At 39.5% G+C, this 16,637-nt stretch overlaps 1 protein-coding gene across 1 annotated transcript in view; it reads right to left on the reverse strand.

The window, feature by feature from the left end:
• LOC126298035 (EH domain-containing protein 3-like) overlaps positions 1–9,459 on the reverse strand; it is a 39,583-nt gene extending 30,124 nt beyond the window's left edge. Inside the window, exon 1 of the mRNA XM_049989356.1 lies at positions 8,376–9,459. Coding sequence (XP_049845313.1) covers positions 8,376–9,178 — 803 coding nt within the window. The 5' untranslated portion in view covers positions 9,179–9,459. The remainder of the gene's footprint in view (positions 1–8,375) is intronic.
• Positions 9,460–16,637: the final 7,178 nt, after the last annotated feature.

Genomic DNA, 16,637 nt, shown 5'->3' on the forward strand with positions numbered 1-16,637 from the left:
CACTCAGGTATTTGAGTTTTTCAGTTCCAGCTGTGACTCACTGGTATTATATTAATGAGATATTATATTTTTTTTGTAGTGCATAATTTTACATTTTTGTATATTTGAAGCAAGTTGCCAATTTTTAAATATTATAAAGGTCTGACTGAATATTTGTGCAGCTTTGTTTAGTGTGTACTTCACTGAAGATAACTGTATCATCTGCGAAAAATCAGATGTTACTATTAATATTGTTCACGAGGTCATTAATATACAACATGAACAGCAAGGGATCAAACGCACTTTCCTGGGGTACACCTGAAGTTAGTTCTACATCGTCCAATGACTCCCCAATCCATGGTAACATGCTATGTCCTCCCTACCAGAAATCCTCAAACCAGTCACAAATTTCACCTGACACCCCATACGGTCATACTTGAGATAATAAGCGTAGGTGTGGCACTGAGTCAAATGCTTTCCAGGAATCAAAAACTACTGCATCTACCTGATTGCCTTGAGCTTTCAAGATGTCACGTGAGAAAAATGAGAGTTGGATTTCACATGCTTTACATTTTCAAAATCCACGGTGGTTGGCATGAAGGAGGAGATTCTGCTTAAGATACCTTATGATGTTTGAACTCGGAATATGTTCTAAGAGAAAGGGATGTTGGATGATAGTTTCGTGGAGCACTTCTGCTCTCCTTCTTATAGACTGGTGTCACCTGTTCTTTATTACAGCTACTGGGCATGGTTTTTTTGCTTGAGATAGTTGTCATAAATTATAGTTAACAGAGGGACTAACTCAGTCACAACTTGGCTATAGAACCTGACAGATTCTATCAGCCGTGCAGCTTTGTCCAATTTTAAGTATTTCAGCTGTTTCTCCACGCCACTGACACTAGTATACAGGGTGGTCCACTGATCGTGACTGGGCCAAATATCTCACGAAATAAGCATCAAACGAAAAAACTACAAAGAACGAAACTTGTCTAGCTTGAAGGGGAAACCAGATGGCACTACAGTTGGCCCGCTAGATGGTGCTGCCATAGGTCAAACGGATATCAATTGCATTTTTTAAAAATAGGAACCCCCATTTTTTATCATATATTCGTGTAGTACGAAAAGAAATATGAATGTTTTAGTTGGACCACTTTTTTCACCTTGTGATAGATGGTGCTGTGATAGTCACAAACATACGGCTCACAATTTTAGACGAACAGTTGGTAAAATGTAAGTTTTTTAAATTAAAATACAGAATGTAGGTACGTTTGAACATTTTATTTCAGTTCTTCCAATGTGATACATGTGCCTTTGTGAACTTATCATTTCTGAGAACGCATGCTGTTACAGCGTGATTACTTGTAAATAACCCATTAATGCAATAAATGCTCAAAATGATGTCCGTCAACCTCAACAGCGAGTAGTTCGCCTTCCGTAATGTTTGCACATGCATTGACAATGCGCTGACGCATGTTGTCAGGCATTGTCAGTGGATCACAATAGTAAATATTCTTCAACTTTCCCCACAGAAAGAAATCCAGGGATATCAGATCTGGTGAACATGCAGGCCATGGTATGGTGCTTCAACGACCAATCCACCTGTCACGAAATATGCTATTCCATACTGCTTCAGCCGCACGCGATCTATGTGCCGGGCATCCATCGTGTTGGAAGTACATTGCCATCCTGTTATGCAGTGAAACATTGGTAGAACATTATGTAGGAAATCAGCATACATTGCACCATTTAGATTGCCATAGATAAAATGGGGCCCAATTATCCTTCCTCCCATAATGCCACACCATACATTAACCCGCCAAGGTTGCTGATGTTCCACTTGTCGCAGCCATCGTGGATTTTCCGTTGCCCAATAGTGCATATTATGCCGGTTTATGTTACCGTTGGTGAATGATGCTTCGTTGTTAAATAGAATGCGTGCAAAAAATCTGTCATCATCCCGTAATTTCTCTTGTGCCCAGTGGCAGAACTGTACATGACATTCAAAGTCATCGCCATGCAATTCCTGGTGTATAGAAATATGGTACGGGTGCAATCGATGTTGATGTAGCATTCTCAACACCGACGTTTTTGAGATTCCTGATTCTCACACAATTTGTCTGCTACTGATGTGCGGATTAGCCGCGACAGCAGCTAAAACACTTGCTTGGGCATCATCATTTGTTGCAGGTCATGGTTGACGTTTCACATGTGGCTGAACACTTCCTGTTTCCTTAATTAACCTAACTATCAGGCGAACAGTCCGGACACTTGGATGATGTCATCCAGGATACCGAGCAGCATACATAGAACACCTCCTTTGGACATTTTGATCACAATAGCCATAAATCAACACGATATTGAGCTTTTCCACAATTGGTAAACGGTCCATTTTAACATGGGTAATGTATCACGAAGCAAATACCATCCACACTGGTGGAATGTTACGTGATACCACGGACTTATACGTTTGTGACTATTACAGCGCCATCTATCACAAAGCCAAAAGTGGTCCAACTAAAACATTCATATTTCTTTACTTACAACACGAATATGTAATAAAAAAGGGGGGGGGGGTTCCTATTTTAAAAAACAGTTTAAATCCTTTTGACCGACGGCAGTGCCATCTAGTGGGCCAACCATAGCGCCATCTGGTTTCCCCCTTCACACTAGACGAGTTTTGTTCTTTGTAGGTTTTTTGTTTGATGCTTATTTCGCGAGATATTTGGCCCAGTCACTATCAATGGACCACCCTGTATATTTCACTCATCTTTCCAGTGGTATAATGATTAAGCTGGAGCAATACTCCTGTGTTTTTCTTTGTAAAAGGACATTTGAAAACAAAGTTAAGCATTTCTGCTTTTTCTCTGCTACTTTCTGTTTTAGTTCCTGTCTCGTCCATGAGTGACTGGACATTAACTTTGGTTACACTAACATACTCCACATACAACCAAATTTTCTTTGGATTTTGTGAAAGATCTTTCAACACTATTCTGCAATGGTAGTCACTGAAGGCTTCAATTATTGCTCTCTTTATTGCCAAACATGTTTCATTCAGCATCTCTCCACCTGTAGCCCTTAGTTTTGTTTTACAGTGACTGTATACCATGAAGGATTTCTCCCATCATGAACCCTTCTACTACATACTTCTCTATACATACATGATCAACCACAGGTTTCCTTTACAGTTTTCGGTTACATCAGGAGGTGAGTCTGGTGGTTAATCATATTATAATTTCAGGCCAACCCTTTATACTGAGTCTTACTTGAACAGTCTCACATGCAACTTCAATCTCTACCTAAGTGGATTTCAGTTTTTTTGTCTGCTGTGACAAATATATTACCTCCATTTCCTTATCTTTTCGGTATATGAGGTGACAAAGTCATGGAATACCTTCTAACAACAGGTTGGACCACCTTTTTGCCCAGTGTAGTGTAGCAACGATGTTGCAAAGGCTCAACAAGGTATTAGAAGTCCCCTGCACAAATACTGAGCCACGTTGTCTCTATAGACCTCCATAATTGCAAAAAGAGTTGCTGGTGCAGGACTTTGTATGAACTGAAATCTCAATTATGTCCCACAAATTTTTGATGGGATTCATGTCGGGCAATCCGAGTGGCCAAACTGTTTGCTCAAATTGTCCACACTGGTCTTCAAACCATTTTTGAACAATTGTGGCCTGGTGCACTATCATCCACAAAAATTCCTTTGTCATTTGAGAACACGAAGTCTATAATGGCTGCACATGGTCTGTAAGTAACCGAAATAAGCATTTCCAGTCCATAATCAGTTCAGTTAGGCCATAGGACCCAGCCCATTCCATGTAAACACAGCATAACTATTATGGAGACACCACCAGCTTGCACACTGCCTTGTTGACAATTTGCATACATGGCTTCATGGGGGTGTGCACCACACATTAACCTTACCATCTGTTCTTACTACCTGAGATTGGGACTCATTTGACCAAAGGTTTCCAGTCATCTAGGTTTTTAATACTTCCACAAGTGGGGAGCATTTCTTTGGGTCTTATGTTTATACTTCTGGGTCTCCTATAGCCATCGTCATCTGAACTGGATGGAGACTGCCCTAATCTAAAAAGCCTTGTATGGATCCCACACACAAGCAGCTACCTGGGTAGCTGCCTCTGATGTATAGTGCACACCTAACTGGTGCACACCTAACCCACTTGTGGGGCCTCTACAGCTCTCAACCGTATGGCACAAGTCTAAGAAGTCATAGCCTAGCTTGTTACAGAAGCTTTGGAGTCTCTGGTTCAAACCTTCCACTCAACTACGAACCACTATCTGTTCTCGGAGCAATACTGCACATTGTGAGCTTCATTCAAACTCCATGAATGAGGCCGGTATTCTCAACCTTGATGATGTGCACATACAGCCAGAAGTATAGTGACATCAAGGCAACATTTGCTGCTTCCACCAAGGAGAGTATAGTATTGTTGCCAGAAATGACATCATGGCAACCAGATTCCACTGCAGTAGTCTCTATTCACTTGCCACGAGGAAAACCCATCAAATGCCATTAGACGTGTAATTTTATTCTTATGACCTTCGATTAACAATCACCACTCCTGCCTTGTTTCATAACACAGTGTCACTATCAATGCTGACAATTCCCCAGGAGAATGCATTTCTCCTACATGACACAGTCAGGCACACAGCACTGTTGACCAGCCAGTCACACACACATGACATTATTAAGCATGCACCACATAGTTCAGCCATGACTCTCAGTGGTTACCTCAAGTTTAATTCACTGAAATGTTTCTGATCATTTCCAATGGTGATATGAAACCACTGTCTACAACACCACACTAAAAAAAAACAGCAAGGGTAGTGGTGAATACTGCCTGTATTTTGACTGCTTTTTATACATACTGTCATGGCTGAAAATGGACACACAATTTTTGATTCAATATCTTACTTCAATTTTCATTTTAAAGATTTTACTATTTTAGGTATGTATTGCAATCTAGGTATTGAAAATGGAATACAATTAACACTGAGAAAATTTTTATAATATCTTCTTTGCATACAGCCTAGTCAAATCTGGATTAAAACTAAAGCATTCAAAAATAATCATAACCTTAGTCAGTGGATGACTGTCAGGAAAAAAGTATGCCCCCATTATGGTAGTTTCCAAACTTGTCACTGGTCAGGTGAAATCACTAATTTGTATTGCCAGGGTGAAGTCACCTGGAGGGAGGAATTTGAATGAGCAAATGCAGGGTGTGGCAATTTGGTAGTAAGCCTAGTTGTTGCCTCCACACCACGACTCGAGGTGGAAGGGGAGTGTAAACCACCCTCCAGCGTCACCTATCCCATTACAAATTACATTTTTGGTCTTATTTATTTGAAGATGCCCTGACTTAAGCTCTCACCTCCAATCACCACCAAAATTATAACCATGGGTTTTTAAAATGTTGGTGTATATACAAAGTTCTACTGGTGGTTTTACTACTGAGTGCCAGTAAGCCTATGAGTGAGATAGCTGGCCTTCTGCACTTCCGTAAGGCTGTGTTCTGCTGTCACCATGTTTCTAATGTTTCTGTACTAGATATGTCATCTATGTTCAGCACAACACAGTTACAGTAAGGATTTTTTACATGCATTAATTTTAGCCACATTCACATGACATATTGTAAACATCAGGTACTCTAAGATCAAGGCTGTTTTTACTGGCTACAGCAAGCTCTCAATTTCTGTGGAGGTTGAAATACTAGTCTAATCCATATTGACCTAATATAAGCCCAATATTGCCACAGGTCACTCAACAAATCAAAAATGTGCTGTAGATTTACATTCTTCTATTGTCTGGATGGGTTTGTGCCCAAGTTTAGCACTGAATGCAGTTATAATCTGATTTCTCTGAAAACGTTCTTAAGGTGTTCTAATTCAGATACCAGATGACCATAGCCTGAAATTGTCTGTGCTCTGTATAACAAAATGCTAATGACAAAACACTTTGAAGCTGGATGGTGGAAACTGCACTCACTTAAATAAAGATCTTTGACAGTACATACACAGAGAGGATTTTACACAAGGATGCCACCACAAGAAGCCTAAATGGAAATGAGGAAGTAAAAATGAAACTCAAATTGTAACTATTTTCCTCTGGCCTTTTCACTACTGTTTTTCCTTCTAGCTTTTGGTTCGTTCTTGTACAACTTTTCAGTCTGTACCACTGTTGACTGTTTTAAATCACCTTCCTTTCCTTACAAGGGCGTACCAAGGATCTGAACTGGAGGGAGGGGGCAGCTGCCCCCACCCCACCCTCCACGCTCCTTGCTGGGTACGCCCATGTTTACTTAAGAGGACCATATAATCATTCCACCTTCACCTCCTTTCTTACAAAATGGAACTAAGCCTCAGCATTTCTAACTGCATGACACTCATGTACCAGCAGTTCTCACATTCCAAGATAGTGGAAGAAGATGGTAAATGTATGAAAGTATCTTTAGCTGTAACATCCAGAGATGTTTCACTATGTACAAAGACTGTATTAGCACTTTGGTGGTGGCTTTTCAATAAGCATTGCAGTGAAGCTGAGCAAAAACATCTGCAGAGAAAACAGTTAACAGTGCTTTTCATGAAAATTACTGACTTTGGGGCTAGCTTTCAAATCCAAAGCAACCCAGCTCATCCAGTTTTGTACAGTCATAAATATCTCACCTCCTGTAACAGTATACGAACAAGAAATAATAAATACCGTAAGAAGTTCTCAAGTTCTTACTTGCACACATAGCCTATTGATGAAAACTAGTACTGGGAAAACCATATAGTAGACCTACTTACCTTTTTAAGTTCGGCTACCAAAAGAATAATTGGCAACTTTGCAGACATTGGAAACAGTAAGTCAACATATTTTGACTCACTGATAGCTTTTGGCATAATACTCTAGGACAACTACTCACTTAGGAAAAATGTAGTCATTGCACAAAATAATTGTGTGTGGGGTTAACACATGTCCACTTTATAGGTAAAATCTCTATGCAGCCCAGAATATTATCCACAAACTTTGACATAGAAAAGAGTGAAATATGAAGCTGTAAGATTGACAACATACCCACAAAAATAAAATGTCTGGCAGATAGCAGAAGCGTTTTCAAATGTAGATTAGGGATATTTCTCCTCAGAAAGTCCTTATATAAATCTAGAGTGCCAAAGAAAAATTCCCCAAGTAGAAATAATTAGCCCTTTTAATATAAGAAAACCCTGTAAATGGCCCACTTGTACCCACATAAATATATTTTTCATATATGTTTAGCTCACACATCCCACATAAAATTTACTGTAAATATCCATGGAACATGTATCTAACATGATAATATTAGATGCTTTCAGGACACAGTGGCTAACTAGGGTAGCTGTGGCAACTTTGTCAAGAATTACTCCTTGCTAAAACCTTTAATTCATTACTGGGTCTTCACTATTTATCTTCATTTCCTCATAGGCTCAATATGTTGCATTGTGTGTGATTCATCATGACGTTAAAAAATATTAGTTATGTGTGATCCTCAGTTTTTTAAATTGCGTGCAGAAATATGGGGATTCAATCACTCAGAAACTGTAAAAGGCACACTAAACATGTGACTAATGTATTAATATCTTTAGACACTCCTAGGAGGACAATATTTTTCTGCATACACTTCATTTTATTTGTAAACACTCTTAGCAATCACCTAATTTCACCACTACAAATTCGATATTTTGTTGCTATTGCCAGTAAAACATGTCAACTACAGGTGATTCTGCGTTATTCAGTAAGAGTTATGTAGTAAACGTCTATAATTCCACTAGATGTAGGGGTAGGGAAGTCTTTTTTGAAGTTATTAGTTTGGAGAGGTCAACCGAATCCAACGATACCTTATGTCAGTTTCGTACGCTAACAATGATGAAGTAGTGCGGGCACATAGTAATAAAACACAACACTTACAATATTTAATTCACACCTGTTTTACTTTTTGGAATGTAGGATATGCTGACAGACTGATATGTAGCACAGCCTGATGCCGAGATTAAGTTGGAAGTTGACAATCTGGTTGTGAGTTGGTGATGACAACTAATGTGAATAAGAAATATTATCTGTCATGAGGCACTAATCTTCAGTACAGCATGACACCTAGGTAACGTTGACATGTGCAATTTTGTTTGGGTGCTGGTAAAATGGTATCAAACACTTAATCTGTCTGGAGGGGGGAGGGAGAAGAGTGAAATGCAATATACAAGATGAAATATTCACGCCAATAAACTGTGGTCATTGTAGAGCTATGAGGGGGGCGTGGCTACAGAGACCACACAAATACGATTGTGAAAGCATCTTATCCCAAGAGTACTTTTATCAATAGCAAAACAAAAGCACAACATAACTAACTTACCTTCTATTTACGTCGTACCGCAATGGCTGATCCCAGAAAGATCCGATGTAGACTCTTGCTACTTCCGGTGTTTGGAGCACTTTACCTAAAGACCACATTAACGCTCCATACACTCTCATAAGCTGTTGATGATCTATCATGTCTGCCTTATTAAGAACGATACGAATTTTATCGTCATGTCCTCTAAGGGCTTCAATCGATCTTCTGAATTCATCAGATATATCAAGCTTATGGGCATCAAACAACAATATGATTCTGTCAACTCTTTCTGCAAACCATTCTAACACGCCAGTAAAATCGTAGCCCCTATCCACACGTTGTTTCTCACCGGATAATATTCCTGGCGTGTCAACAATGGATATTCCTTTAAGCACAGGCGTATTTACCAGTGAACACTGGAACCGGTTTAGGAACATATTTCCAAATTTTGTTAGAGGTTTAAACTGTTTTTTCGGGTCGACAACTAATGCATTTCCAGGTATGACTCCGTCATTATCACCATACATGACAGCTATAAACCTGTCAGTTGTTGGTTCAGGGCCTATCCGAATACCCGGAAAATCCTGTTCCAATAAATATCGAATAAATGTTGTCTTACCGGTAGAATACTGGCCCACCAATAAAATCATGGGCTTTGCATCAAAATCTGGATCTTCTAATTTCGGCGAATGGAACTCATGAAAATCGTAGAATTCCTCTAGTGGCAATAACTTTGTTTTGTATATTTTTTTAAGACCTTCCACAACACTTTCAAAAAGTTCTGGTCCCTTTTTGTTTTCATCTCTGCTCAACCAACTAAACATTTTTAGATATCTAGGAAGCTGTTTCCCTCACTTGGCACTCAACACACTGCAACCTCTGCGCAAGCGCAACTAAGCTCCACCTCAGATTCACAACTTTCTTCACAGAGTTACGACTGGGCGTTCCTCTCATAATGTGTTGACGATTCAATAGATGTCGATATACACACATATCGATCGATCTCTGTCAGTGACAGAAGATTCAAAGACTTTCATAAACAAATTTCGGTCCAGCCTAAAGACAAATACAATTTGCTGAGACATTTGTGGATCTACGTTCCACAATCGGTATCGATACATAATTTACTGATTACGTGACAGATGTAACAATAAAAATGAACCACTTGGGAGTCGACAAACGAATTTGTTTACTTGTATAAATGAATTACAAATGTGGATAAGTTTTCGGGTGAATTTATTTATTTTGATCCAAAATAAACTGATTACAAAAAATGTTTTTTTTGTTCCAGTGTTCTCGATAAGTCAGAGCCTTACTTACTAGAGTTACATGCTATTGCCGGGCATTTTTATCTACACAACTTTTCCTAACTACACATAACAACAATTAGTTATTGCAAGTACTTAGATTAAGGAATCTACAGTCTGTGACACAGTTTATGATCTGACATTACATATATTTTTAGACAGATGGTCTACCATCATACGAGTGCACTAAATCTAGGAACTCATCTATTGAATATACAGGATTGTTTAGAAGCCCTAATTTTAATTTCTTTTATAGTTTTGTAATGGGCAATTTGGAGACATTAGGATGGAAGCAATTCAGTAGTTTTATGCCTGCATGGTGAGGGCTTTTCTCATAAAGTGTTGCTCTATGAGAAATGTGAGGTCTCTTTCTACCTCTAGTGTTGTGATCGTGTATTTCTTTATTAGGCGTTTTGTTAATGTTTACTGCCATAATGACTATCTTCAGTACATACAGCTAATGAACAATTAGTATTTTAAATTCTTTAAACAAATTTCTGTAGAACTCCCTGGCCCATAACTTTCTCATAAATATAAGTGCCTTCTTTTGTAAGATAAGTACACTTTTCACATTACCTTCATTGCTGGATCCCCATACCTCTATCCCATAGCTTAGATGGGATTCAAATAGTGCAAAATATATTTGCCTCAGAGTGGTGATGTTGCAAAAAGGTGTCAGTTTTCTTAGGACATATGTGGTAATACATAGCTTTTTGCAAATATCATTTACATGATCACACCAGTTTAACTCTGCATCAAGTGTCAGGCCAAGAAATTTGGTCGGTTATTGTTTTTTAATATATTTGTCACCCATTAAAATTTCGTTTTCATGAGTTTTTTGCCTCTCAAGATCAAATTCAATATAGACGATTTATTTGTGTTTAATTTTAGTTTGATTTCGTTACAATACTGCATAACTAAATCTGCTGCAGTATTGAATTCCACTTTGAGCTGCGAATAGCTTGGATTGCGGCATATTAACGTGGTCTCATCTGCATATAAGATAGCTGTAGCATGGTTTGTTATGGACTGAATATCATTAACATAAATAATAAAAAGAAGTGATCCTAATATTGACCCCCGTGGAATACCACAATTTATGTCAGTGGTGTTTGATTTTTATGCTCCCTCTGTAGTGCTAATAGATACAAACAGCTTCCTATTTGTCAAGTAGGATATTATCAGATTATGGGCTGTGCCTCGAATGCCACAGTTCCACAGTTTTTCCAGCAATATGGTCATCTCAACACAGTCAAATGCTTTTTGTAAGTCTAGAAAGATGTCACATACATATTCTTTATTATCTATTGCTTGAGTGACACCTTCGATTAAGTTGGATGCTGCTGTAATTGTGTATGACCCCTTGACAAACCCATACTGCCCCTTATAAATCACTTTTTTCGATACCAGGAAGTTTCAGATTTTTATATATATTAATTTCTCGAAATTTTTGGATATTATTGGAAGAACAGAAATGGGTCGAAAGTTTTCTACTAAATTTCTGTTTCCTTAAAAAAAATAGGCACAAACTCCTGCAATTTTCAACTCATCTTGAAATAGACCATCTTTCATATGAAAGTTCATAACTGTTGATAAAGTTGATGCAATTTTATGTATACATGTCTTAAGAGCGTCCAGACTAAGACCATCATATCCTGCTGCGTGGGAATTCTTTATGCTCTGTTAATTATTTCTTCTTTAGATGTCGGCATCAAAAATATACTTTCTTACACTGGTGTTCCTCTGAATTTGTAATTATGGTTTTTAAACTGATTGTTTAAGCTGGAACCAACAGAAGCAAAGTAATTGTTGAATAGATCTGCTATCTTATTCTGATCAGTTACTATTGTGCCGTTTATCAGCAAGTGATTTTCAGTTTTATGTTTCCCAAATTTACCTATTTCTCTATTTACTAGTGACAATGATATTTTGGAAATATTAGTTGAGTGTTGAATGACACTTTCAAAATGTTTCTGTTTTTCTGAAATTAGGAGGTCTACATAGTATTTCTGATACTTTTTGAACTCTTCTTTTAATTTTTTATTCCTCAAGTCATTTAACATATCATACTCATACCATCTTAGGTTTTCTCTAGCCTCAGTGACTGAACTTTATATCCAGTTTCAGGTCACAACATGTGACTGAATTCTTATTTTTATTAATGGGCATTCTTGGTTGATAATGTAGTAAAGTTCACTTGAGAATTTGCCATAACTATAATGTGTCGTCAGAATACGGTTCCAAGCCACATTCCTTAGCATGTTATTCAAATGAGTAATTTTTTGTCTGTATTCATCCTAATATATCTATAACAACTGTGTGTAGGAACCGCTTTTGTTTGCACACTTAGTTCTACTGCATGGTGGTCTGACAAAGCACTTATAATAATAAAAGACGTAAGATCGTAAAGATGAAGACCAGTGATTATATTATCTATTGCAGACTGGCATGTTTCAGTCTCCCTGGTTGCAGTGTTTATCAGGTATCTTACATTATATTCAAGCAGAGTATACTTGAATAGTCTAGTGTGTAACTTATCTGCTAATACATTTGTGTTGAAATCTCTTATAATTACTAAGTTGAAATGTTGAAGTCTCTTATAATTACTAAATTGTTCAGGTGTGATATAAAAACATTCTCTATCATATCACAAAACGTTGTTAAGAAAACTTCGAAGTTTCCACCTGGCAGTCTATATAAACACATAACATAAATTTCATCATTTGGGATCTTTGTAAGTGCTGCACATAATTCAGCTGTCCCTTCTAATGAATACTTACTTACATTTACAGAATTATAATCAAATGTGCTTTTTACGTACATTGACACACCCCCGCATCTGACAGAAGATCTGTAAAACGTGTTAGCTAGTACCATGTTTAGAGCTTTAAAAAGTTCAAATTTGGCATCAGATAATCACTGTTCACTAATAGCAAGCACATCAGGCATAGTTTCAAATACAAACATGTCTAATTGTTCATATTTCTTGCTCAAACCCTGTACATTCTGGTGGATTGTTTTAAAGTTGTAAACACCTTGTTGTAGATTTCTCTGCTTTTCCAACTTAAATAAGGCATATCTTTGTTTCTCTTGTGGGCTTCCTCCTCTTTCTGGGTACTACTATAAAATCATTTAGATGGGATGGAGGCACTGGCTTCCGTCTGCTGCCTGAAGTTTTTTAGTAGACAGTACTGGTTCTACTATTGTGGATGGTTCTGCTGTTGCTAAAGATGGTTCTGTTGCTGTCTCTGTCGATTTTCCAGCTGGTATTTGGGCTGGCTCTGCAGTTGATGAAGCTGTTACTGCATTTGTTGTTGGTGTAACTGTTCTTGATGTTTTTATTACTTGTGGTGGAGTTGGTTCTGTTACCATTTATTCTGCTGCCGCTGCTGGTATCAGAGGTGGCTCTGCTGTTGATGTAGTTGCTGTTGCTGCTTTTGTTGTTGTTGTTGTTGTGATTGTTTCTAATGCTTTTAGTATTTTTTGTGGAAATAATTCTGTTGGTGCTTGCTTTAAAACTAATGGACGTAGGCGCTCATCACAGAATCAAGTTTACAGGCTAGCTGATGGCAAATTCCAACCCAGTCGTTTAGGGTTCGCAAGGAAGACAAATTTGCATGTTCTGGATATGTCTGTTAAGGTGGAAGTATTTTGCTATGTTCCTGATGTGTAAACAGAAATGGAATGAAGTAGGAAAATACAGTAACATCACTAAAAGCCCATGAAATGAAACTGGACCATGAAAACTGACACATTAATCACTGTTACCCGACAAATTTATTCGTCTGACTAATTTAATGTTGACATAATTTAAAATACGTATCAGAAACTGTATTCTGTCAAGCATTTTGTATGTAATTCGCAGACTCTGCAAGTGGATATAAAGTAATTATTATTATTTTGTCATCATAAAATCAAACAGTGCACTTATAATAAAATATGAGAAAAAGAGAAAAGAGTTTATTTCTATACATGTGAATTATCTATGTAGTCATGGCAAATGAAAAATGACATGAGTTGAATATACACTCCTGGAAATTGAAATAAGAACACCGTGAATTCATTGTCCCAGGAAGGGGAAACTTTATTGACACATTCCTGGGGTCAGATACATCACATGATCACACTGACAGAACCACAGGCACATAGACACAGGCAACAGAGCATGCACAATGTCGACATTAGTACAGTGTATATCCACCTTTCGCAGCAATGCAGGCTGCTATTCTCCCATGGAGACGATCGTAGAGATGCTGGATGTAGTCCTGTGGAACGGCTTGCCATGCCATTTCCACCTGGCGCCTCAGTTGGACCAGCGTTCGTGCTGGACGTGCAAACCGCATGAGACGACGCTTCATCCAGTCCCAAACATGCTCAATGGGGGACAGATCCAGAGATCTTACTGGCCAGGGTAGTTGACTTACACCTTCTAGAGCACGTTGGGTGGCACGGGATACATGCGGACGTGCATTGTCCTGTTGGAACAGCAACTTCCCTTGCCGGTCTAGGAATGGTAGAACGATGGGTTCGATGACGGTTTGGATGTACCGTGCACTGTTCAGAGTCCCCTCGACAATCACCAGAGGCGTACTGCCAGTGTGGAAGATCGCTCCCCACACCATGATGCCGGGTGTTGGCCCTGTGTGCCTCGGTCGTATGCAGTCCTGATTGTGGCGCTCACCTGCACGGCGCCAAACACGCATACGGCCATCATTGGCACCAAGGCAGAAGCGACTCTCATCGCTGAAGACGACACATCTCCATTCGTCCCTCCATTCACGCCTGTCGCAACACCACTGGAGGCGGGCTGCACGATGTTGTGGCGTGAGCGGAAGACGGCCTAACGGTGTGCGGGACCGTAGCCCATCTTCATGGAGACGGTTGCGAATGGTCCTCGCCGATACCCCAGGAGCAACAGTGTCCCTAATTTGCTGGGAAGTGGCGGTGCAGTCCCCTACGGCACTGCGTAGGATCCTACGGTCTTGGCGTGCATCCGTGCGTCGCTGCGGTCCGGTCCCAGGTCGACGGGCACGTGCACCTTCCGCCGACCACTGGTGACAACATCGATGTACTGTGGAGACCTCACGCCCCACGTGTTGAGCAATTCGGCGGTACATCCACCCGGCCTCCCGCAGGCCCACTATACGCCCTTGCTCAAAGTCCGTCAACTGCACATACGGTTCACGTCCACGCTGTCGCGGCATGCTACCAGTGTTAAAGACTGCGATGGAGCTCCGTATGCCACGGCAAACAGGCTGACACTGACGGCGGCGGTGCACAAATGCTGCGACGGCCAACACCGCGGTTCCTGGTGTGTCCGCTGTGCCGTGCTTGTGATCATTGCTTGTACAGCCCTCTCGCAGTGTCCAGAGCAAGTATGGTGGGTCTGACACACCGGTGTCAATGTGTTCTTTTTTCCATTTCCAAGAGTGTATATAGATTCATTTCATTACCTGAAGCATATACTTAACCTGATCCGAGCATAGTTTTATTTTGAAATCTATGTCGTTTAGCGGAGATGACTGGACAGACCATGACAAGGTTACAATTTCAGGTTGGAATGTTAATGTATCAGTACACTGCATACCACTAATCTCCATATTTTAATCATGAGGGATGCTGTTTATAGTTGTATGTAGGCTGTTCAGGTTTTTTTATTGGTAACGCCGCCGCCACATAGCGCTCTGTATAAAAATCACTGGCTGTGCCTTGTGCAGTCTGTGGCTGGTTTGCATTGTTGTCTGCCATTGTAGTGTTGGGCAGCGGCAGCTGGATGCTAACAGCGCGTAGCGTTGCGCAGTTGGAGGTGAGCCGCCAGCAGTGGTGGACGTGGGGAGAGAGATGGCGGAGTTTTGAAATTTGTAAGAATTGGTGTCATGAAGTGATATATATATTATTACTACTAAGGTAAATACATTGTTTGTTCTCTATTAAAATCTTTCATTTGCTAACTATACCTATCAGTAGTTAGTGCCTTCCGTAGTTTGAATCTTTTATTTAGCTGGCAGTAGTGGTGCTCGCTGTATTGCAGTAGTTCGAGTAACGAAGATTTTTTGTGAGGTAAGTGATTTGTGAAAGGTATAGGTTAATGTTAGTCAGGGCCATTCTTTTGTAGGGATTATTGAAAGTCAGATTGCGTTGCGCTAAAAACTATTGTGTGTCAGTTTAAGCACATTCGTGTATAATTGTTCAAAGAGGACGTTTCACATAGACCAGTCGTGTACAATTTTTCTAAGGGGACGTTTCATATGTCGACCCTTAGCCAAGGATACCTCACTGGAATCTTCTGATTTTTTTTTCCTTGTAGTTTGTGTAATTAGTGTAGCCTTTGTTTATTGCTAGCGCGTAATCATAGAGAGAATTTCCTTTGTAGTTGCAGTCTTTCATTGTTGTACAGTAAAATAGTTGTGGCATGCATGTAGTTTTGCATGAAGTATTTCGCAGCTGCGCTTGCAGTTAACTAGATATTATTTTCAGTGCTATGTTAATGTGTTCTCTTATTTTTGTTCTTCAAATTGTGTTTTTCTGTGTTGTTGTGTGAAAAATTGTGACAATAATGGCGTGTGAAAAACGTAATACTAGGCTCTAAAGTAAATTGAGAAATGACAGTGAAGACGAAAGCAGTGTGTTAGCGCCACCATGTAATGAATTAACTAATGTTCAAAGTAGTAATTTGATAATTGTGTGTAGGGAAATGGAGCGGGTTGCAAATAATGGTGTAGGCAGTCAAACAATTAGTGAACAGGGAAGCGTTATCGATCGATCGGTCGGCAACAGCTCGCCTCAGGATTCCGAAATGACAGGACACAATCTTGCAAATACTGTAGATTCAGATTTTGAGTCCTCACCGTTTTCTCAAATAAATCAAGACACATTTTCTGCTTTTCAAAATGCGAATATTGCCGGTTCAAATGCACTGCCGAAAAGCACTGAGGAACATGTTTCAGACACCAGTGCACTGTTATTACAGTTAATG

This window comes from Schistocerca gregaria, chromosome X (assembly GCF_023897955.1).
Source record: "Schistocerca gregaria isolate iqSchGreg1 chromosome X, iqSchGreg1.2, whole genome shotgun sequence".
Lineage (NCBI taxonomy): Eukaryota > Metazoa > Arthropoda > Insecta > Orthoptera > Acrididae > Schistocerca > Schistocerca gregaria.